The sequence below is a fragment of the Mycteria americana genome, unplaced genomic scaffold, assembly GCF_035582795.1.
Source record: "Mycteria americana isolate JAX WOST 10 ecotype Jacksonville Zoo and Gardens unplaced genomic scaffold, USCA_MyAme_1.0 Scaffold_35, whole genome shotgun sequence".
Taxonomy (NCBI): domain Eukaryota; kingdom Metazoa; phylum Chordata; class Aves; order Ciconiiformes; family Ciconiidae; genus Mycteria; species Mycteria americana.
Genome location: NW_027445623.1, coordinates 2059902 through 2081414, shown reverse-complemented (window position 1 = coordinate 2081414; position 21513 = coordinate 2059902). Strand labels below are relative to the sequence as shown.

General features: G+C 57.6%; 2 protein-coding genes across 6 annotated transcripts; one reads left to right on the top strand and one right to left on the bottom strand.

Annotated features, from left to right (window-relative positions):
- Positions 1–34: 34 nt before the first annotated feature.
- On the bottom strand, positions 35–1534 carry DDIT3 (DNA damage inducible transcript 3). The gene is made up of 4 exons (XM_075489727.1): positions 1377–1534; positions 1001–1048; positions 722–886; positions 35–630 (listed from the first exon to the last, which is right to left on the bottom strand). The coding sequence occupies exons 3-4, from the start codon at positions 860–862 to the stop codon at positions 214–216; spliced, it is 558 nt and encodes a 185-aa protein (XP_075345842.1). The 5' UTR covers positions 863–886; positions 1001–1048; positions 1377–1534; the 3' UTR covers positions 35–213.
- A 321-nt stretch (positions 1535–1855) lies between these two features.
- LOC142403475 (uncharacterized) lies at positions 1856–5650 on the top strand. Of its 5 annotated transcripts, none has more exons than XM_075489724.1 (5): positions 1860–2066; positions 2516–2606; positions 3040–3176; positions 3245–3347; positions 3546–5650. In XM_075489724.1, exon 5 carries the CDS (start codon positions 4037–4039, stop codon positions 5057–5059), a length of 1023 nt encoding a protein of 340 aa, XP_075345839.1. In that variant the 5' UTR covers positions 1860–2066; positions 2516–2606; positions 3040–3176; positions 3245–3347; positions 3546–4036; the 3' UTR covers positions 5060–5650. The 5 variants fall into 5 exon arrangements, with proteins under 5 accessions (XP_075345841.1, XP_075345839.1, XP_075345840.1 ...); XM_075489721.1 differs by having other exon boundaries at positions 1862–2066; positions 3011–3176; XM_075489726.1 differs by having other exon boundaries at positions 1856–2066; positions 2516–3176; positions 3649–5650.
- The last annotated feature ends 15863 nt before the right edge of the window (positions 5651–21513 follow it).

Sequence of the window (21513 nt, the reverse complement as noted above, 5' to 3'; positions counted from 1 at the left end):
CCTGGTACTACCCAGAGACCAGACTGGGCTGTGCTGGTGGTTATGTATGTGTAATAAAATGCAAAAAAACTATACAATCGTGTATGGAAGCAGTGCCCTCCCCACAGCATCAGTCTGTGCCAGCAGGGCAGTACCCCTCCAGTTCATGGCTGCCCCCAGGTCCGCAGGGGCAGCAGAGTCCTTGCCCCACTGGCTGTAGGGCAGCAGTGGTGCCTAAGCCTGGTGCAGGTTCACAATGCGGTCAATGAGGGCTGCCCGTGTGCGCTCCACCTCTGCACTGAGCTGCTGGATCTCTTCCCGAAGCTGCTCGTTGTGGGCCGTCAGCTCCAACACCCGCTGCTCATTGGCCCGCTCCTGGCGCTTGGCCAGCTCCCTGCTTGCTGCCGTGCCACTGCACCTCTTCCTCTTGACTCCACGCCCTCCAGCTGTCCCTGCCTCATCCTCCTCTGTGCCCAGCTGGGGTGGGGAGCTCCTGCTGGAGGCTGAGCCCGGTGGTCCTGCTGGCTCTGTGCCATCTGTGCTCTCTGGCCCCAGCAGCTCCAGTAGCTCAGCAGCCAGGGCAGCATCCAGCTCAGAGCCCTCTGGACCACTGCCAGCCCCCTCCGTGCCCCACAGTGGAGCCAGCTCGGCCTGCAGGGAGAGAGGAGGAGCCAGCCCCAGGTAACAGGTGCCCCCCTGCCCTGTTTCACCCACCAGGGGTGTTGCTGGCCCCTCAGCTCACCTGCTCAGCCCCCCAGGGGAGGGAGGGCCCACTGGGCTCTGCTGCTGCCAGCACCTCCTGCAGGTCCTGGTACCAGGCTTCCAGCTCCCAGCCGGGCAGGGCACCGGTGGGTCCCCCTGCAGGCAGCCCCTCAGCTGCCATTGTCACCTCCGGGCCAGTGCGGGGCTGTGGGGGGTGGTGAGAAAAGGGGATGAGTCAGGCCAGGACCCTCAGCTCCAGGGCATTGTTCCCTGCGGGGGGCCGGTCCCGGCAGCCGCGGGGGGCGGCCACCCCCCTTACCTGTTCTCAGGTGTGGTGATCGACAAGGACGCACTTTCTTCTGGATGCCTGCGAATGAAGAGGGACAGGGTCAGACTTCGCCCCCCCCCCACCGCGCTGCGAGTGGAGAGTTCCCCAGGGACTCGGAGCCCCCACCCCACTCCCGGGGGTACCGCCAGCTTGGAGGGGCCGCAACGTACTAACCGCAGACGCCCCACCTACCCCGCGCTTGGTGGGGTGGGGGGGGTGGTGGTGCGCCCCGAGGGCCACCCTCCCGCAAGGGCAGCCTGCGGGGACCCCGCTCCCCGGCAGCTCCAGCGTCCTGCTCAGAACCGGACGGCACGTCTTTGTCTCCTCCCCCGCCCCGGCCGCACTCGGGGCCGACTGCCCGGCGCACCTTCCTGGGCGGCCCCGGCTCCTCGCGGCTCCGGCCTAAGCGCTGCCCCCCGCTCATCCTCGTCCGCATCGTCCCGCGCTGCTCCGCTCCGCTCCCGCTGCACCGCCCCGCGCGCCCCTTTTAAGGGTTCCCGCGTGACGCAACGCTCGCGCCGGCTACAGCCAACCGGCGGCCACCGCGCCGTGACGCATGGGGCGGCGTGAGCCAATGGGAGTGGGGGGGGGGAGGTGCGCGCCACCGCCCACCGGGCAGGAGCGGCCCCGGCGGGCCGCGCGCCCTGGGGTGAGTCACGCGGGCGGATGATGCAATGGCTGGAAACCGGCCCCGCCCCGCCTTAAAGAGCCCGCAGCGCCACGGTGGGGGAGGGCTGGGGCGAGCGGCAGCGACCTCGTACAGCCCCGGGGAACCCCAGGGGCCCGGTGCGGCCCCCGGCCCCGTACGGAGGCCCTGGGCCAGAGCCCCGGTGCGTCTTCAGCACTTGCCAGCGCATCCCCGGGACACTCCCAATGCTTCCCCGCGCGAGGCACGCTGGGATCAGCCCCCCCCGCCGCCGTGCGCAGGCGCGGGGGCGGTGCGCGCGCTGCCCCGCCTCTTCCTGGTGGGGCCGCGCTGGGCTGGAGCGGGAATCAGGTGCCCGGTGCCGCCGCGCCCCGCCCCGCCCCGCCCCGCCGGCCGCCGCCATGAATGCAGGTGGGTGGGGGCGCGCGGACTGGGGTGCTCTGTCCCGTTGCCTTCCCCTCCCCGCGGCGCGGCCCAGTCCATCCCCCAGGACACGTACCCGCGTGGGTGCCCCAGCCCCTGCGCACGGGCCGCCCTGGCAGTGCCCACTCGGCGGCTGGGGGGGGCCCCCCACAGCCCACCATGGCTGGCGCGAGGCTCATGGCCCGCCCCTCTCCAGCGCAGGGGGGCGCGGCGCCCCCCTTCTGTACCAGGCCCTTTGCACCCCCCTCCCCCATCGCAGGCGCTGGGGGGATGTGACCCCCATCTTGCTGGCAGGATGTAGGGGCTTGCCCCCCTGTTCCCCTCTCCTCTGGGGCTTGGGGAGTGCGGTGACCCCTCTCCCCCCCACCCTGGCTGTAGGGCCCTGGGTGGGTGCTGCCCCTTCCCCAAAGCCTGGGATGGGCCTCTCTGTCGCGCAGAGACCTGCAGGGCACCGCCGGGGCACCGACCGTGGGTGCCGCAGCCCACCGGCCGCGGGCTTGGCGCCGAGATGTTCGCAGGGATAAGGAGGTGAGAGGCGCACTGCCGGCCCCCCCTCCACTGGGGATTAGGGCCAGCAGCAGCTGTTTGCCTTTTAGCTGTGGTTCCCTGATGGTGTTTTATACGTCACTGTTCTTCCCTCCTGCCCCAGACACCAGGATTAACAGGACAGGGGGGCTGGTGTGGTGGGAAGGCTGACAAAGGGGAGGGGGGGCAGCTGCTGCCCCTAGTCCTGCTCTACTTCCCTGGGCACCTTCAGACCCCTGTGGTCGTGCCCTGTGGGCCCTGAGTGCCCCCCGAGGACTCCTGCTGCTTCTGCCTTATGGCTCTGAACACCCCTGGGCCCCCCCACTCCTTCCCCAGTGCCCTGGCACCCTCGGTCCTGCTGAGTCCTGTTGTCGCGTTTGCTTTGCCCCCTCTCCCACTGCTCCCAGCGTGACTGCCCCACCAGTGCCCACTGCAGGTGTTTGTGTGACAACGGGGCACAATGAGCAGTAGTGATGACTGCACCAGAACAGACTGACCTGCATGCCCATCAGCTGGGCCCGTGCCTGCGGGCTGGGAGCACAAGGTGGAGGAGGGCTCCGTGTGCTACATCAGGTAAGAGCAGCCCCCGATTCCCTCCCCTCCCCCCCCCCCGGCCCCCACTCACGTCCTGTGCCCCCTAGCCCCGGCGGCACTGCCTTGACCTCACTGGAGCAGACTTGCACCTACCTCCTGGCTGACGGGACCTGCAAGTGTGGCCTTGGGTGTCCAGTCAACATGCACAAGGTGTGGGGGCAGAGGAGGTTGTCAGGTGCAGGAGGGGCAGCTGGGGGGGACTGCACTGGGGGCACTCCCTGGACACAGGGGGCTGCAAGGGATGACCCTGGCTCCAGGAGGGGGGTATGCAGCTGTCCTGTGCTGGGTGGGTCTGGGGGGCCCTGTGGGGTTGCCAGTCGCTACTCTCAGCCTGCCCTGTCCCTGCAGGTGTTTAACTTTGACCCGGGGGTGGTGGTGGCTGGGCAAGGGGCCCCTGGGGACCAGAGCCAGCAGGACATGACCAAACTCTGCAATCACCACCGGAAAACAGCGGCCATGGCCACACTGTACCACAGCATGGAGGGCGCCCCGGGCCCCTGCCACCCAGGCACAGGTACCGGGGTCCCCTGTCCACGCTAGTCCCTGGCCCGTCCTCCCCCAGGCTCCTGCTGGTGTACCCACCTTGTCAATGTCACCCCATACATCTCCTGGTAATGCCTGTCCAGTCCTAGATCCTTCTTCTCTCCCTCGTACGTCCTGGGTACTCGCCACCTATCCCAGTCCCCTTGCTACCCTCCTGTTTTCCCCATGTTTCCCAGGACTCCCCCATCTTCTCTGTCACATCCTGACCTCCCAGTCTTTCCTGTCCCCTGCCTTCCCAATCCATCCTAGTTTAGGGGTAGGGGTGCCCAGGCCCTGCTGGTGCCCACTTGACCCTCATGTTGCCGTGGTTCCCTGCAGGTCCTGGCCCGAGCCTGCTGTTCTCAGCAGAGGGGCACCTGGTCATGGCTCCCAGCCATGACATCCTCCTGCCCAGCACTGTCAGCAGCTTCTGCAGGGTCTCTCTGGGGGCAAAGACCCTGGAGGCCAGATCTGCCCTTACGGGGACCTGGCTTATTGCCCCACCATTTCTGCAGCCCCACAACATCGTCCCCGGGGCTAACAGAAGCCCCAAGAGCCGCCTACCTGCCAGCCCCTGCTTTGGCCTCCACTTGTCCCTGCCAGATGTGGCGACCGCCCCCACATCCCCTGTGGTGCCCCTTGCTGAGGGCACCTGGAGCCAGTGCCCCACAGACAGGACTAGCAGCTGGGCAGCCCTGTTGCAGGGGGCGACTGGAGAAAGCCCAGAGCCAGGGGGGCCGGGGCCCTGCCTGCTGTCCACCACCAGTGCCCCCCAGGCAGGCAAGGTCGATTCTCCTGTCAGCGATGCCTTAGCCAGCCAAAGCAGCAATAATCTGCCAGTGCCCTTAGATGCTGTCCCCAAGGGCAGGGGCTTTTTGGGGCTGCTGCCAGCGAGCACCCTCTTCCCCGCCAGCAGCCTGCTGGGCTTGGCTGCCAAGGCCCAGCTGGGCAGCCCTGACCCCGCACCCACCCCAAGCACTTTACCCCCCTGCCTGCTCTCCCCCAGCATGCTGCTCTCTCTCATGGGCGAGCAGGCCCCGGGCAGGGGGGCCTGGTGGCCCTGGCGCCCCGACGCCCAGGACCTGGCAGCTCACAGGGTGCCCCCCAAGCCCAAAGGGATGCACCCCTCAGTGACCGGGCAGCCTCTCACAGCCCTGCTGAGCCCTGCTGGGTACTCAGGGCTGCCCTGGTGGGGGAGGCCTTGGGGGGCCCAGCCTCCCCCTGGGCCCCTTGCCTGCCACCAACAGCTCGCCCTGCTCTGGCACCGGGTTCCTGCCCACCGGCTGGGACTTCAGTGGGCAGCTCCTGGGCCTCTTTGGGCAGCTGGCAGCATCTTCTGAACCCACCTCAGGGACCTCCCCGCGGTCAAAAGCCTCTGGCCCTGATGGTGGCCCAGGTATGTGGGGCACTGCCTGTGGGGCCGGGCAGCTGGTGGGGAGCAGGGCTGTGGCAGGTGTCCCTCGATCAGCCAGGAGCGGACCCCACCCTGGGGTGGCTGTAGCAGTGGTGCTGGGGGAGTTCCTGCCCCCTGGGAGCCCCTTGTGGCTGTGGGGCCAGGTGGGAGGCAGTGGGACCCAGTGGGATGTGGCTGTGGGTCCGTGCTGCGGGTGGGACCTCGTAGGATGTGATCATGGATCTCGTGGGATGTATTGGGACCTGGTGGGATGTGGCCATAGGTTCACGCTGGGGGTGGTGGGATGTGGCTATGGGTCTCGTGGGATGTGGTGGGACCCGGCCGTGAGTTCATTCTGGTGGTTGGCGAGATGTGGCTGTGGGTCTGGTAGGATGTGGTGGGTTGTGTCCATGGGCCTGCAGCAGATGTGGCTGTGGCAGCCCCATGCTCTCACCTGTCCCCTGCAGGTGCTGCAACTTCTCCAGGTGTCCCCAAAGGTGTTGTGGCCCCAGGGGCTGGCAGTGATGGGGAGGGGGGTGCTGGGCTGCCCACTGCCCCCTGCAGCCAAGCCTGTAGCCTTTGAGGGGCAGGAGCAGGTACTGGCACTGGGGGGTCCCTGCCACCAGGCCTCCTCCTGGGCACACTGCCCTTCTTGGTAGCCCTGGGCCAGCATCTACCAGCCTGCAGGGGGGATCCTGAGGGGCCCAGCCTGCCCTCTCTGCTGGCGGCCTCTCTGCTCCCATTTCCACTGTTGCCCCTCGGCATCCCCCTGCCCACCCTGGACCTGCTGCCCTCGCCAGGGACTCTGCTCTCCACCCTGCTGCCCCTGCGCCCCGGGCCAGGGGAGGGGGGCCCTGAGGCACTGGCACCCAGCCCCGAGGGCTGCGTGGTGCTGCCCGACCAGCCCCTGCTCTTCTCCGTGCTGCTGCCTCACTCGCCCTCCACCCTGTGCTGCTGGCTGCCGGGCTGGGCCCCCCTGAGCCTGCTCCTGCCAGCCCCGCGGTGAGGGGGGTTGCCCCAGGGTAGGGAGGAGAATGATGGGGGAGTTTATTTGCCCCTTGCAGGGAGGAGGGTGATGAGGGGGAGTTTCCACCCTACTAAGGGAGGAGGGCAATGGGTGAAGCTATTTCTTCCCTCTAGGGGGGAGGGTCTTGGAGGGATTTGCCCCCACAGATGCGTAGTGTCGGGTGTGTATTTAACCGTGGGTAAGAGGAAGGAGCGTATTTGCCTGCAGTGCAGTAGCAGGGGAACATCATCCCCAAGGCACTGGCAGAAGGGGTATTTGCCCCTGGGATGAGGGCAAGGGAGGGTGTTTGTCGCAGGGAGGAGAGTGGTGGAAGGTATTAGTACCCTGACTGGGGTAGAGGAGGAGTAGCTGCCCCTGGGGAGGAAGGTGGGGATATTTATATGCCCCCGGGGAGAGCAGAGTCTTTGCCCTGGGGAGGAGGGTGCAGGAAGGTGCTTGCCCCCAGGGCATGGGAGGAGGATGAGGAGGACAGGCTGGTGTTGCCATGGTGGCGAGGCCTGGGGATGTCTCTGCCTCATGTCTTGGGGGTGCCTCCAACTTGCCCCTCTTGCCGGCAGTCCAGCCTTGCTAGCCCCTCTGTGGCACCTACCTTGACTGGCACTCCCCCCACGACTACTGAGGCCCCATGTGGGGAAGGCTGGGCCCCCAACAGCCCCCTGGGCAGCCCGGAGCACCTCAACCTGCTGGGGCCCCATCTGGGCAGCTCCCTGCTCGGTGCCATGCTGCTGGGTGAGTGGGGCACTGGGCACCTTGGGGGCACCCCTGGGCATTGGTGGAGGGACTGCTTGGACGAGGGGTGCTGGGTGCCCAGGGGGTCACCGGGGGCATGCTGCACGCCAGGGGGCAGGGGGTGCCCCTGGAACCCGGGTAACAACCTGTCTCTCCCTCATCCCCTCCCCAAGGCAACCTACCAGTGCTGAGGCCCCTGCTCCAGAATCAGCCTCTGCTGTCCCCCACACTGCCCCCCCTGGGACTGTCGCTGGGCCTGGGCCAGGGATCCCCGCTGGGCACTGCCAGTCCCCTGGCCGGCCTGCTCCAGAGCCTGCAGGTGGGTGCTGGGTTGGGGACATGAGGGGACAGGAGGCCTGGAGGGGCCCTGGGATTTTGGGGGGGACATGTGGGGATGGTGGGGCCAGGACGTGTTGAGCAGTAGTTTGTGAAGGGCATGGGAGGACACAGGAAAGGATGGGTGGAGGCCTAGGGTTGTTGGAGGGGGTAATGGGGGGACTTGGGGACCATGCAGAGTCTGGGGGTGTTAGGAGGATGGGGGGCTTTGGAGGCTTGGGGGTGTTGATATGACATGGGGATCCTGGGGGTGATGGGGATACAGAAAGGGAACAGGTGAACACAGGAGTGCAGGGAGGATACAGGGACACAGGGACGGGCTAGGCAGAAAGGAGCGTAAAGGACAAGGAGGGATGTGGGGGACACATAGCGGGGTTTCCTGACCCTCACTGCCCCCCGACAGCTGGGCCCCGGGTTCATCTCCCCTGAGAAGTCGGTGACACTGTTGGGTCCCAGTGCTGGAGGCTCCCCCAGCCCCCCTGCACATCCTGGCCTCCCCGAGGGCACCCCAAGTGCCTTAGAGCTCCCTGTGCCCTGTCAGGCTGAGCTGGGCAGCTCCAGACTCACTGGGGGTGCCCGGGGATGCGGCACCTCACAGCCCCTGCTCAAGCAGGACCGCTGGTGGGCTGAGGGGCTCAACAGGGTGACACCATCCTGTTGTGGGCCCCCCAGCACCAAGAGGCCCTGGCATGGGGCTGGCCGGGGGGGCTGGGGCACTCAGCGGCACTTCAACAGGCAGGCGGGCAACAGGGGTGAGAAGGGGCTTCCCCCCCCAGCCTGCTTGGTGCTGCAACTGGGACATCCTGGCCACTGAGCAGCAGCTCAGAGTGGAGGAGATCAAGGTATTAGGACCTACTGGGAGCTGTTGAGGAATACTGGATCCTGCTGGGGGGATACTGGGAGCCCTTGGGTTGGATATAAGGACCCACTGGGTGCCAGTGAGGATATACTGGGAGCCACTGGGTACAACCTGTGGGTGCTGTTATGGGTATACTGGGGGCCATTGCATGCCACTGGGAGGTACTTGCAGGGCACTGGGAGTGTTTGCTGGGGTGGGGCATATCATGGGGGAGCAATAGAGAGATACTGGGACCCACTGGGGACATTGGGGGGCTCTGGGGAGGGCAACAGGGAGGGCACTGGGAGTAGGTGCTAGGGTGAAGCCAGGGGAAAGCCAGGACTGTGGGAGCTGTAGGGTACTGTGGGTACTGGGGACCCCCATGCTGACCCCCTCCTCACACAGAGGAACTCCCTCCATCTGCGCCCATCCTGCCGGGTCTGGAGGAGGAAGGCTAGGTGAGCAAGAGGGACGTGGCAGGCCCTGCCACATCCTCCCACCCCACCTGACCCCCTGGTCCTTGCAGCACCCCCGGCCCAGCACCAGCCTGGAGACACTGCAATGGAGGGGTCTCAGCACCAACCCAGGTGCCAGCCCCGCTGTAAGTGGGGACAGGGACACTGGGGCGGGGAGGTGGGTGGAATGGGGGGGAACAAGAGGGGAAGGGAGACTGGGGGAGGGGTGGGGGAGACACAGGTGTCTGCCCCCACCTCCTCCATAATCTGCCCCCCCAGGCTGACCTGGCTGTGGCTCAGTGCCCGTGGCCTGGGCGCCCCATCAAGAACTGCTGGAGGAAGCTGCTGATGGGACAGTGCTGCAGTGGGGGCACACCCAGCACCCACCTACAGATCGGGGGCTCACAGTCTCCCCCCCAGTGCTGCACGCCACAGGCACCCCCAGCACATCTTGTCTTGGCTGCGGGCGTGTCCCATTGCTTGGGTGTCATTCCCCCCCCCCCCCTCCCCCCGGCAGTGGGAGGGAGGAGGCTTCACCGGAGTGAGGGGTTACTCCAAGCACAGGGCAACAGCCCCCTCCTCAGACAAAGCCCTTCTGAAGCCATTTTCCATATGGGGGGGGGGTGTCAACGGTGCCCCCTCCCCCCGGGGAAGCCCCCATGCTGGGGGGACAGGATTGGTGCTAGGGGACACACCTGGGCGTGCCCCCCCTGCCCCAGGGTTGCACACACCCCCCACCCCCCCCCCCCCCCCCCCCCCGTTACCTCCAGCCCGGGGGTGTTGCGGCCCCAGGGCCAGATCTGCTCAGGGTTAGTTTAGTTCGAGGTTCCCCCTTTCCCATCCCCCAGTACCAGCCATAATCATCTCCGCCAGCCTGGCAGGGCTGTGTGCCACTGCCCAGGACTGTCCCCACCCACTCGGGGTCATCCCCATCCCCCCCCCACGCACACATTATCTCCTGCCCCACGGGTGACAACGAGGAGATGGCCCCCCCTGTGGGTCACAGCTTTCTGACAGAGCGATTGGCGTTAGTGCAACGAGGAGGCTGCAGGGGAGGGGGTTCTGCACCATTAAAAGATGCATTTAAAACCCGACGGCTGGGCCCTGCTCGTGCCCTAAGGAGATGCCAATGTAGACCTGGTTTGTGCTGGGCTGTCTACTGATGTAAATTCAGACTGGGGGGGGGGGGGGGGGGGCACAGAGATCTCCCCTGGGTGGGAATGGAGGGGAGAGGGTTTCCAGAGGATTGCAGGGCCTGGGGGGGGACTCCGGGGTGCTCTCACTTCTGCATCCCCTTTTATGCAGGCTTCTGCGTCGGGCAACTTGTTTTCTGCGGTGGCCAGGTTTTCCATCATTCTGTCTGTGATCTGTAGGGGGTTGAGGAGGGAAGGAGGGGGGGCAGGATGGGAACCCCATCCCATCCACCCCAGTGGGTGCTGGTGGGACTCACCTCCACCATCAGCACAGCATTCTCTGAGAGCATCAGTTACTACCTGCACAGTGTCCAGGACCTGCCCAAACTGCGCAAGAACGAACTTTGTGGCTGGGAGGGAGGTGAAAGCTCAGCACTGGGTGGTGCTGGTGTCGTCCCCTGTCCCCCCTGCAGATGTCCCCAGTCACACCACAGTCCCCAGCATCCCCTCCATTCTCTTGCCTTGCTCATGCAGGGCCCCGAGGGGCACCAGTCTCTCCTGAGGTGGGCCGTCCAGTTGGGGTGGCGACAGCAGTGAGCGCTGCAGGCAGATCTGAGCGTTAGGGTGGCCAGTGGACAGGGTTTTGCCTCCTTACGCTTCCCAGAGGTGAGAAAATCAGAGCAAGGTTAGGAGGAGAGGGGAGAGAGACAAAAGGCTAGAAGGTTTGTCCCATACATGGCCCACTGTCACCCACATTCCTGTGCCCAGGACTGCTGCCTGGGGTCACTTGCCAGCCCTGTGCAAGGGCTTACGAGCCATATGGGAGTGGGCAGGGGGTGGCTGCCAGCACGGAGGCAAGGCTGGCAGCAGGGTCAGTGGCTGCACGAGTGGGGGCAGAAGTGGGCTCGGCCCCTTGGCCGGTCACCCCAGGACTCACAATTTCATACTCCCCAGACTTGTAGTCTGGTATCCTGGTCTTGCTGATGCTGTCAGAGAAATCTGGAAGAGGAAGAGCAGGGGGTTGCCCCAAAATACTGAGGGTGGCTGTGCCCTCCGTGGAGTTGGCTCAGTGACTCAGGGTCCTCACAGACCACCGTTCCCCAACCCTCCTGGCTCACCCCCATGTTCAGTGCCCAGGCAGTTGTCCTTGAACTTCTCATAGGCAGCACTGGAGTTGATGATGAGGTGCTCCACAAAGATGCTGATGAGATCCTGCATGTGGTGCCCAGTGTTGAGGAGGCAGCCATGAGGGTTTGTCAGGAGAACTGCTGCCTCTCTGCTCCAGCCTTTAAAGAAGCTGCTAAAGGAGGGTAATCTTCACCATTTTGTTACTAACAATGAAGCAAAATCCTTTGTCGTGGAGGGTCTTTATGGGATGCTCAAAACCAAGATGTGGAGCTATTTTACAGCCCACAACACCTTTTGCTACACTGATGTGCTGTCAGAGTTTATAAAGAGCTGTAACCAGAGCTTCCCCAGAGCTGTCAGAGCCAGGTCTGTGGATGCGAACACTTCAGACTCAGCAAGGGTTTGGAAAACTGGAGATGGTGTGTTTGAAATTAAAGAATCTGTGCCTCTAGTCCAAAAGGGAGACCATGTCAAGTGTCTAGAACAAATGAGAGATTTGAGAAAGGTAATGAACAGATGTTCACAGGTGAAATTTTCATAGTAGCAGAAACTGTGAGAAGGGGACAGATGCCTGTATGCCACTTAAGAGACATTCCCACGTATCCTGTCCCTGGGTACCAGGGAGAAGAGATCATTGCCTCCCTCTCCATGCCCCCTCCTCAGGAAGCTGCAAAGAGCAATGAGGTCACCCCTCAGCCTCCTTTTCTCCAAACGAGACAAACCCAGAGTCCTCAGCCGCTCCTCAGAGGACATGCCTTCCAGCCCTGCCACCAGCTTTGTTGCCCTCCTCTGGATGCATTCAAGAACGTTCACATCCTTCTTAAATTGTGGGGCCCAGAACTGCACACAGTACTTAAGGTGAGGCTGCACCAATGCTGAATACAGTGGGATAATCACTTCTTTTGACCAGCTGGTTATGCTGTGTTTAATGCACCCCAGGATGCAGTTTGCCCTCTTGTCTTCTTCGTGAAGGATGGAGAGCCCCTGCAGTGCTCAGGAGAATGCCTGTTGTATTTGTTTCACAGGAAATAAAACAACAGTCTTAAAAACCCACCACTGCCCTTGGAAAGCAAAGCCTCAAACTCAAGTACTTAGAAATATTAATAACTGGAATTAGTATACCTGACATTAGAAGGCCATTTATATATATTTAGACTAATGTATAGAGATAGCTGTTATGATGGCTTATTAAGCATTTGAAGATTGGTACTCTGTGAAATATTCTGGGTATGTCAGCTATGCCATCTGTCTTCAGATCTTGTAATTTTTAAATCAAGGATTTCTGATGACTTGGGATGAACACTGTGGTATTGTACCAATGGCAGTAAGAACTTTCTCAGTCATCTCCAACTCAGGCCATATTTCAGTTGGCTTTTGTCAGATGGTAATTGCTGTACCACGAACCCACCCTCTGGAAATTCCAAGTGTTCATTTGAAGGCATGTGAAATTCCCCTCAAATTAGGTGGCAAATATCCTCTTCATTGACTTGCCATGAAACAAAAGAAAAGCCAGAAAGACATTCAACAGGACCTAACAAGCACAGGATTCAATATTTAAAAAAAAAAAAAAGTAATAATGCTCAGTGAAACCAATTCAAAAAAATACTAAAGTTAATAATGAATCTGGAAATTATTTATTTTTGTGGCGATGCATACAGTCTACATGTCTGTAGACGAGTCTTTGGTCTCCTTCTGAAGCAAATCAGAAGCCAAATTCTCAGCCAAGAAAAAGGCATGCCACCACTTTTTATTCATGTTTCTTTCTGGTTTCTTTTTATAGCATCAGAAAGTAATTATTCTTTTAGCAACATTTAATTAGTGGAAAGACTTGTAAATAATTCAGTTTTCTGTAAATCACAATAGTTTTGTTTTCAGTAAATTTTTACAGTGTATCAGCCTTAATCGCTTTATGCAGACAGCAGCATACAAGTCCTTCGACAGGCAGAGGTCCACCTGTAAAGGCTGTCTGTGGAACTTAACTCACCACAAAAATGGGAAGGTGGAAGGTGTTGGAGGAGCTGGTCCCTCTCCTGGCAGAAACTGTCAAACTCCTGGCAGGAAGGTAGTTTTGTGAGAATTTGGAGAGTTTTAACACTGAATTAGCTCAGGGAATTGCCTTTTTGCACGCGGGCATTGCCAGCTGCTGATGGCAGTGCACTGCGGTGCTTCAGCAGAGGCTGTAGTCCCACGTGGGTTAGTCCAGAGGCAGTGCCGGTTTAAGCGCTCCCCCCGAAACCCGGTGTGCAGGTGCTACAGACAAGCTCCGAGAGCCGGGCTCTTCCTTTTGTTGCCTTGCTGTAAAATAACTCCCGAAACACACAGAGTACGTTTAGAGAGGAGACATTGCCTTATTCTGCGCAGGGTGCAAGGTGGAATATTTCCACAAATCGAGCACACCTATTGCAATTCTTTTCAGTATTTATACATGAAAGTTAACACACCACGCCTATCTAATACATAATCATCAGACTAACTAAGCATCCTCTTCTTCCATCGGTCCGTATTTTCTCCGCTTCGATTTAAAGCCACAGTGTGATTTTAATCCACTGCGCGTGCTCACAAGGAGTATGTGTGTGGGGGGGCTGTCCTTTCATCCCCCAATTGGGTCGGTGGTCACGATCTCCCCCTGCCGTCTTTACCTTTCCCCTAGTTACTGTTATTCCTGTTGTTTTCATGGCTGTTGTGGTGTCCCTTTATCTTTACGGCTCTCCCGGTAAGAGGATGTTCCCGTTATTGGCCTTCAAAGGGTTACGGCTTCGCATTCTGTTAGGACAAACATATGCCTGTTAGTCAAATATTCAGTGCCCGTACCCTCTTATCTAACTTAGGCATTATCTATTACCTTGAAGATTCTACAATTCTCACAGTCTCGTATGCTAGTTTCTATTTCTAACTGTCTATGACTCTCACACTCTAGTATGCTAATTTCTATTCTAACTGTGATCCCTTCTTAACTACTACTAACTCTTATACTATCTCTATTACTCTTTCTATTTTATCCTAAAATACACACTCATATACTAAAATATTCTAAAATGCATACTCACATATATACGATTCAAGGTGACACTTTGCCCCACGTCAGGCTCCTCACCCACCTCCTTGGGCGTTCGGCAGCCTGCAGGATTGAGCTGTGAGAGCACTGTGCGCATGCCCTCAGGGCGACTATGAGGGAGCTGGGCATGTGGGTACTCCACAGCCCCCTGCGGGACTGGCCTGGGAGCAGGGAGCCCAGTGCTGCCCAGGCTCCCAGGGCTGGGGTCAAGCAGCCTGGTGTGCAGGTCACTTCAGGCTGGAAGACCACCCGATGCAGACTCCCACCTCTACACGCACCCAGGGCTCCTCAGCGTGTACACGTGTGTACACGTGTTTTCACACGGTACTAACGGAGATGACTCTCTGCACTGTGGAAATGATCAGCAGCAAGGCTGGTGCTCTCTTTCTCATTGTGCTGCTGTCCTGGCCTCCCTCCCTGCCTCCCTTCCTCCCTCTTCCCAGTGCTGGGGCCAGCCGCTGTCCCCAGGCCCTAGGAAGAGCTGCTGCAGGCACCCAGAGCGCTCCCCGGAGAGCCCTGTACCACCTGCTCTGCCTTGCTGGCTGCCCAGGGATGTTCCTTAGCCCACGGCCATCTGGGCACTGAGGGAATGTGCTGCTCCTGGCGAGCAGCTGGGTGGGGGCTGCTCCAGGTCATAGAATCATAGAATGGTTTGGCTCGGAAGGGGACCTTTAAGGGTCATTTAGTCTAACCCCCCTGCCATGGGCAGGGACATCTTTCACTAGGTAAGTTGCTCAGAGCCCCATCCAACCCGACCTGGAACACTTCCAGTGATGGGGCATCTACAACTTCTCTGGGCAACCTGTTTCAGTGTCTCACCACCCTTATTGTAAAACATTTCTTCCTTATGTCCAAGCTAAACCTGCCCTCTTTCAGTTTAAAACCATTGCCCCTTGTCCTGTCCCTACAAACCTTGGTAAAAAGTCTCTCTCCGTCTTCCTTCTAAGCCCCCTTCATATATTGAAAGGCCGCAGGAAGGTCTGCCCAGAGCCTTCTCTTCTCCAGGCTCAACAACCCCAACTCTCTCAGCCTTTCTTCATAGCAGAGGTGTTCCAGACCTTGGATCATTTTTGTGGCCCTCCTCTGGACCTGCTCTAACAGGACCGTGTCTTTCTTGTACCGGGGACCCCAGAGGTGGACGCAGTACTCCAGGTGGGGTCTCACGAGAGCAGAGTAGAGGGGAAGAATCCCCTCCCTCCACCTGCTGGCCACGTTTCTTTGCGTGCAGCCCAGGGTACAATTGGCTTTCTGGGCTGCGAGTGCACGTGGCCGGCTCATGTCCAATTTTTCGTCCACCAGGATCCCCAAGTCCTTCTCCGCAGGGCTGCTCTTGATCCCTTCATCCTCCAGCTGGCTTGTGCAGCTGCTTGAGATGTAAATGCTGTTTCTGTAGCTATTAGGGCAGGAGCAGTCCCCTGGCTTCTGCAGGTGCTTTTGATGTCACATGTACGTGAATAGGTGATAGGGCAGGATGTTGCAAATCCCAATTTAGGAGCCTGCTGACTACACCAATTTGTCACGAATGAGCGATTTAGACTACTGAAAGAACCACTGTCAAAGGTGTCAGCAAAAATGGTTTTATTGAAATACGGTGTTGTAAAAGTGCGACTTAAGGAAGTTTGATGACAAGGTTCACGCTATTACTTCCTGCACAAAGGGTATAACAAGATTCAAAACTACAGAGACAGCATCAAAGTTACCAAGACAAAATCAAAGTTACCAAGAAACAAATCAGAGTTACAAAGACACAAATCAAAGTTACCATACTACAGGGCTATGTGCGGTATCAGTCACATACCAAAGATCTGCCATTGGTGAAAGGCTTCTCAGCCTCGAGGAGCAACCTTGAGAGGTGTCCCAGCTCAAGGGGAGATCACCGCCATGCAGCCACACTGCCTAGCAGGGAGAGCTCAAAGAAGGCTCGCTTAGGCTGTCATATTTATGGAATAAAGTGGCTGGGTTGTAGTCAAATTACATGCAATGGAAAGGTACGCATGAGACTCCTTGTAGCCACAACTTTCTTTGTTCCTTGATAAATGAGTCTTGGAAAAGCCTGTTAATTACATGATCAGTGTTCCAAACTCATATGTATTGACGTTTACTGTGTCACTCTGTTCCTTTGTGGGTTTTCAGAGAACAGGTCGAAACTAGAGGAGTTCTTGGCCTGGCTACAGCTCAGGCCTTTACCTCCTTTGGAGCCTGTACCAAACTACCACTAGTTTGGTTAAGGGGTCGAGTGCCTCTGTCACACAGGAGCAGGCCCCTGGCTTGTGCAGCTGCTTATGTTCTCACTGATGGCTGAGTAGCTTATAGGGCAGGAGAATGGCTTTCTTACAGAATACCAAGTCAGTTTATCTGCAAACATTCACATTGTTTCGGAGTCTGCAGCACTTGATAAACACCATTGCAGAACAAATGTACAATGTAATGTCTCATTATAATAGATTTTGTGTAAGGGGTTTAAGTTGTTTCAGTAAGAAAAAACAAACAGCATATTGTACCAAAGACAATTATTTCTTGATTACACTCCAGTTTTAAGTAAGGATATAGTTCAGTCCGTGTGCAAGTCTTAAGTAACAAATTACTTTCCACTTCCCTGTTGTTGAATTTTTTACACAAGTTTAGCAAATCCACAGCCAATCCACTAACTCTCTGTAGGTTCCCAGCTGTGGGTAGTTTTGTCTTGCAGTGGTGGATGTTCCTTTGGTGGCAGGAGGGAACATTTCCATTTCTAGACTGGTTGCACCTTTCAGGTCGGAGTGATGGATCCAAGTCGATTTTTTCACCTTTACTGCTGAGAAAGGTTAGCAATACCAAAAATGGTCCCTCCCACCAAGGAGACAAGTTATCCTTTCTTTTATGTACTTTTACCCAAATGTAATTCCCTAGATTGAAGGGGTGCAGAGCCCCTTCTAGAGGTACTGGTTGTATTAGCTGTGCCTGGGCCTGATTGTATTTTAATAATTTCTGAACCTGTAAAATACATTGGGTCACATTTTCATTTCCCATTAATAAACTTACATGAGCAGGTACATCAGTTCCGGGGAGTTGTATCAGTCTTTTGTACAGTATTTCACAGGGAGACAACCTTGCTGTTTGTTGAGCTCTTTGCTAAATATTCATTAAGGCTAAAGGTGGTGCGTGTAAGATGCAGTTACCGATTTGGCTGCAGCATAAATTCCTGGCATGAACCAATTCTTCATCACTGTCTGGGCTAGTGCTGCAGTCCCAAAATGCCCCAGATAGTGATGCATTTTTGCCATGGGAATCAGGTATTGCTTAGGTAAAATAGGAAGGTTTTCTGTACCTGATGTCCCCATTCCCTGGGAGTCTTTGGTTGCTTCCCCTTGTGATGTTCCCCAGTTCTGTTTAATATCTTTATCAATGATCTGGACACGGGGATCAAGTCCACCCTCGGTAAGTTTGCAGATGACACCAAGTTGGGCGGGAGTGTTGATCTTCTTGAGGGTAGGAAGGCTCTACAGAGGGATCTGGACAGGCTGGATGCATGGGCCGAGGCCAATTGTATGAGGTTGAACAAGGCTAAGTGCAAGGTCCTGCACTTGGGTCACAACGATCCCATGCAACGCTACAGGCTTGGGGAAAAGTGACTGGAAAGCCGCCCGGCAGAAAAGGACCTGGGGGTGTTGATCGACAGCTGGCTGAATATGAGCCAGCAGTGTGCCCAGGATGCCAAGAAGGCCAATAGCATCCTGACTTGCATCAGAAATAGCGTGGCCAGCAGGACTAGGGAAGCAATGGTGCCCCTGTACTCGGCACTGATGAGGCCGCACCTCGAATACTGTGTTCAGTTTTGGGCCCCCCACTACAAGAGAGACATTGAGGGGCTGGAGTGTGTCCAAAGAAGGGCAATGAAGCTTGTGAAGGGTATGGAGAGCAAGTCCTATGAGGAGCAGCTGAGGGAACTGGGGTTGTTTAGCCTGGAGAAAAGGAGGCTGAGGGGAGACCTTACCGCTCTCTACCACTACCTGAGGGGAGATTGTAGCAAGGTGGGTGTCGGTCTCTTTTCCCAAGTAACAAGCGGTAGGACGAGAGGAAATGGCCTCAAGTTGTGCCAGGGGAGGTTTAGATTGGATATTAGGAAAAAATTATTCACTGAAAGGGTTATCAAGCATTGGAACAGGCTGCCCAGGGAAGTGGTTGAGTCACCATCCCTGGAGGTATTTAAAAGATGTGTAGATGTGGCACTTAGGGACATGGTTTAGTGGTGGACTTGGTAGTGCTAGGTTTATGATTGGGTTTGATGATCTTAAAGGTCCTTTCCAACCTAAATGATTCTATGATTCTAGGATACAGTTCGCATCAGCTTCACCGGATCATCCCGCAGTCTGGGCACTTCTTGTTGCCCCAAAACCAAATCAGCAGGTGCGAATGGGCACATGGATGGTTCCCACAGAAAAGCTTCTAGGTTCTAGTCCTGGCCCTATAATTTCTTGTCAGAGAGGTGCTTGCAAACCACAAGCAGTAGCAATAGCTGGAGCAGTGTAGCAACAATTTATCTATCAGGGACCTCTTCGCTATACTTTGTCCGCCTCCCGTTATAACGAAAAATCACCTCTTTACTGCCGAACAAGATCCACGCTTCACTAACCTGTACCCAAGTATCTCGAGATAAACTCAGCCACAAGCCAGCAGTGCAGATCGTCAATGTCCAGGTGGTGGTGAGATGTTGGGTCAGGCAAGTAAGCTGCGTGCCATCTGGGTTGCCAAATGTGCAACAGTCTCTCCTCCCCTCCTGTCATGTCCCCTCCCCTCCCACCCCCGCTTTTCCCTTCTCCCCCTCCCTGAGCAGGTCCCACGAGCAGACCGAGGGACGGCAGAGCTGTGCACGCAGCTTGCGCTGCTGAGAGAACAGCTCCAGGTGTAATGGCCCTTCTTGAAGGCTGTCTCTCCGCAGGCCCAGTGTCCCGGCTGGCTGAGGAGTGAGCTGTGGCGGGGGGGGGGGGGGGGGGGGGGGGAAGCGGGCGCAGGGCGGCTCTGTGAGGAGAGGCCCGGGCTGCCTGTGCCTGCCCAGCAACAGCCACACCATTGGCCACGGCTGAGCCAATCAGCGGAGCCGGTGCTGGCCTGTCACGACTGGCCTGGGGCGGGGGGCACGAAGGCGAGGGGCCTGAGGAGAAATGGGTGAGAGATGGGCCGGGGGCAGCCGGGGTGAGGGGGGGACCCTAGCCAGGGCCAGTCCGCCCTGAGCCAGAGTGCAGTTATCTGAGCTGGGGTGAGGTGGAAGAGACGGGAAGACAATTCATCGAGTGGAGGCGATGGAAGAAGGTACAGCGTATGTGGCACCCGGGATTAACTGACACCCTCAGTTTCGTACCTGGATCAGTACTGTACTTGCACATGGACTAAGCCCCAGTTCGGAGCAGAAACTGTTGTTACTAACCCCGGGTGCCAGAGCGCTGTTCCCGCTCTCTCCTCCCCGGTGCGACCCAAGCGCGCGACTGCCCTGCCCGCTCCTGCCCTGGTGCTTCGGGAACTCGGGGGTGAAAAGGAAAGACAGAGGCGTGTAGTTACGGGATCTCTTGAGGTGTCCTGGGTTTGCTTTGCTAATCACTTCTCTAATCTAGTGAATAGGCCAGGAGACATACGTGCATAGGGAGGCAAATGAGGCCATGAACTAAGTTTCCAATTAAGGGTTTCCTTCTTACAAGAAAACATGCTTCCATCTTCTCATAGGAAACAGCCTGAAAGATAGAAGCTGCAGCAGCATGTGCCTCTTGTGAAAATAGGTAACAAGTGATGGCTGCATTCAGTTGATCCCCAGTTGCTTCCTGCGTAGGAAAACTGTACCTTAAGGTCATCTTTTGTGTACAGGCAGGGCCTTGCTAATGTTACTGTGTAGGCAGCAAGTATGTGGATGTCAGGCTTTCTGCGTATTTGTGACTGATCTTCCTTTTTTCTTCTAATAAGGGAAATCTTGCTATATACGCCTGAAGTCTCCGATAAGCTCGTGGGTCGAGAGAAGGACAGGGAGCTCTCTTACCACTTAGCGTCACAGGCAAAACAGACTCAAACCCGGCTTGGTGAAAATTAGTGGAATTTATTGCCAGATGAAACTGACACCTTTCCCCCGTCTTTGGGAGGATCACCGTGCACCCTGAATCGATACAGGCAGGTGTAGTCTGGGTGGCCCCAGTTGCTCAGCACTTGCAGCCTTATGTAATTCACGAACCCGGAGAGCTCATTCTGAAATGAGAAGAAGAAATGAGTTGCCTTTTCCTCTCTGGCATTTGACTCCTGACAGAGTAGTGCCGCAGTGACGGACTTGTTCAACAGCTTACTTCCGGCTGGCCTGCGAGGTCTTTTGACCTATCGCGGTCAAGACGTTCTTATCCTGCTCTACCTCATGTGCCGATAAGAATAGTAAAGGAAGAAGCAGGTACCAGAAGCTTCAGCAAATAGCTTGGCAAGGCCTTCTTGCCTGCTTTGAGGCACATGCTTCCACAGTCAGACGACCCAGTGGTGTTAGCATAAAGTCCCGTTGCCTTCTCTAGAAAGCCACTGAAACAGAATGGCCTCCCTGGCACTACTCGCTACCAGCAACAACAGAAAGCTGGGCTCAGAAAGCCCAGTATTTCTAGTCTTGAACTAGCAGGCCAGCAGCAGTGCATACTACAGGATGTGGCCACTGGTACGCACTTGGAGTCCAGAGAGGCAAGCTGTTTTCAGCTTCAAGTGCGGCGGCTGTAAGTGCTGAAGCTTCAACCGAAAACGAAAAGAGAAGAAGAATGGCAGTCCAGGCATACGCCGTTGGGAAGTTAAAGCAGAAGAAAGGCCAGCGTGGCACGCGCTCAAGGAGAGGGCTGCCTATAGCCCTTTGGCAGGGAAGCTTCTCCCCGGCTAACCGCATTTCTCCTCCTCTCCTACAATTCTCCTCCCTCTTTGTCCCCATACCTTCAGCTGGAAGGTCTGACTGGGATTCAGCAGCGCCTGGAAAGTGAACTGTCCCAGGAACGTTCCCTGCTCCTCATGTTCTTCCTTCAGGCCCTAGAGAAAGACGGGGGTGGAGAAAACAAGAGCGCCTGGTACACCGTAGGAAGACTTCACTTCAGTCCATGACGTACTGGTTTATTTCAGCTACGTAGTCCGAGGAAGATGAGCACAAGGAGAAGACAAGGAGCTGCAGCTAGGTAGCATGCCACGCTCGCCTACTCAACGAGTCTAAGCTGCCGGTCAGAAAAGGCGCAGACGTTCCCAGTGAGAGGGGGGTAACCTGAGGATCACAAATGCCCACTGGGATGGGAAGCCAAGAGGGTCTAGGACCGTGCACCGTGCCAGCTCCTTTTCCCTGTGGCTCCTGGAGTTCCATCTTGCCCCAGAAGCTTCCTTTCGAGGGCTACATTGGATAAAAGAGGCATACCACTCCAAGGAGCTTGTTTCTTCTGCGAGCCAGGAGGAAGCCGCAGGCCGCTGGACTCTTTGACCCGTATTCATTCCCTGCTTAGAACTGCCCCCCGCCCCCCACTCTAGAGAAATCACGTACGTAGACAGCAAAGTCCTTTGGAGCACTGGAGGTGCTGTCTCCATGGAACGTTGTCCCTGAAACATGGTCCATGGTGACTGCTCTGGGAATGATTGGCACCGACAGCTTGATGAAGACGTGTCCCTGACTTCCTGGGAAGGGCCAGCAGTTTCCCGGATGATTTTCAGGCTGAAAGGAGAAAAAGAGACTACGTTGA

Coding starts and splice junctions, on each gene's coding strand:
- DDIT3 (XM_075489727.1), bottom strand. CDS start 862: ATGGCAGCTGAGGGGCTGCCTGCAGGGGGACCCACCGGTGCCCTGCCC. Junction 631..721: donor TCCCCTGGGGGGCTGAGCAG/GTGAGCTGAGGG, acceptor CTCTCCCTGCAG/GCCGAGCTGGCTCCACTGTG.
- LOC142403475 (XM_075489726.1), top strand. CDS start 4,037: ATGTTGCCGTGGTTCCCTGCAGGTCCTGGCCCGAGCCTGCTGTTCTCA.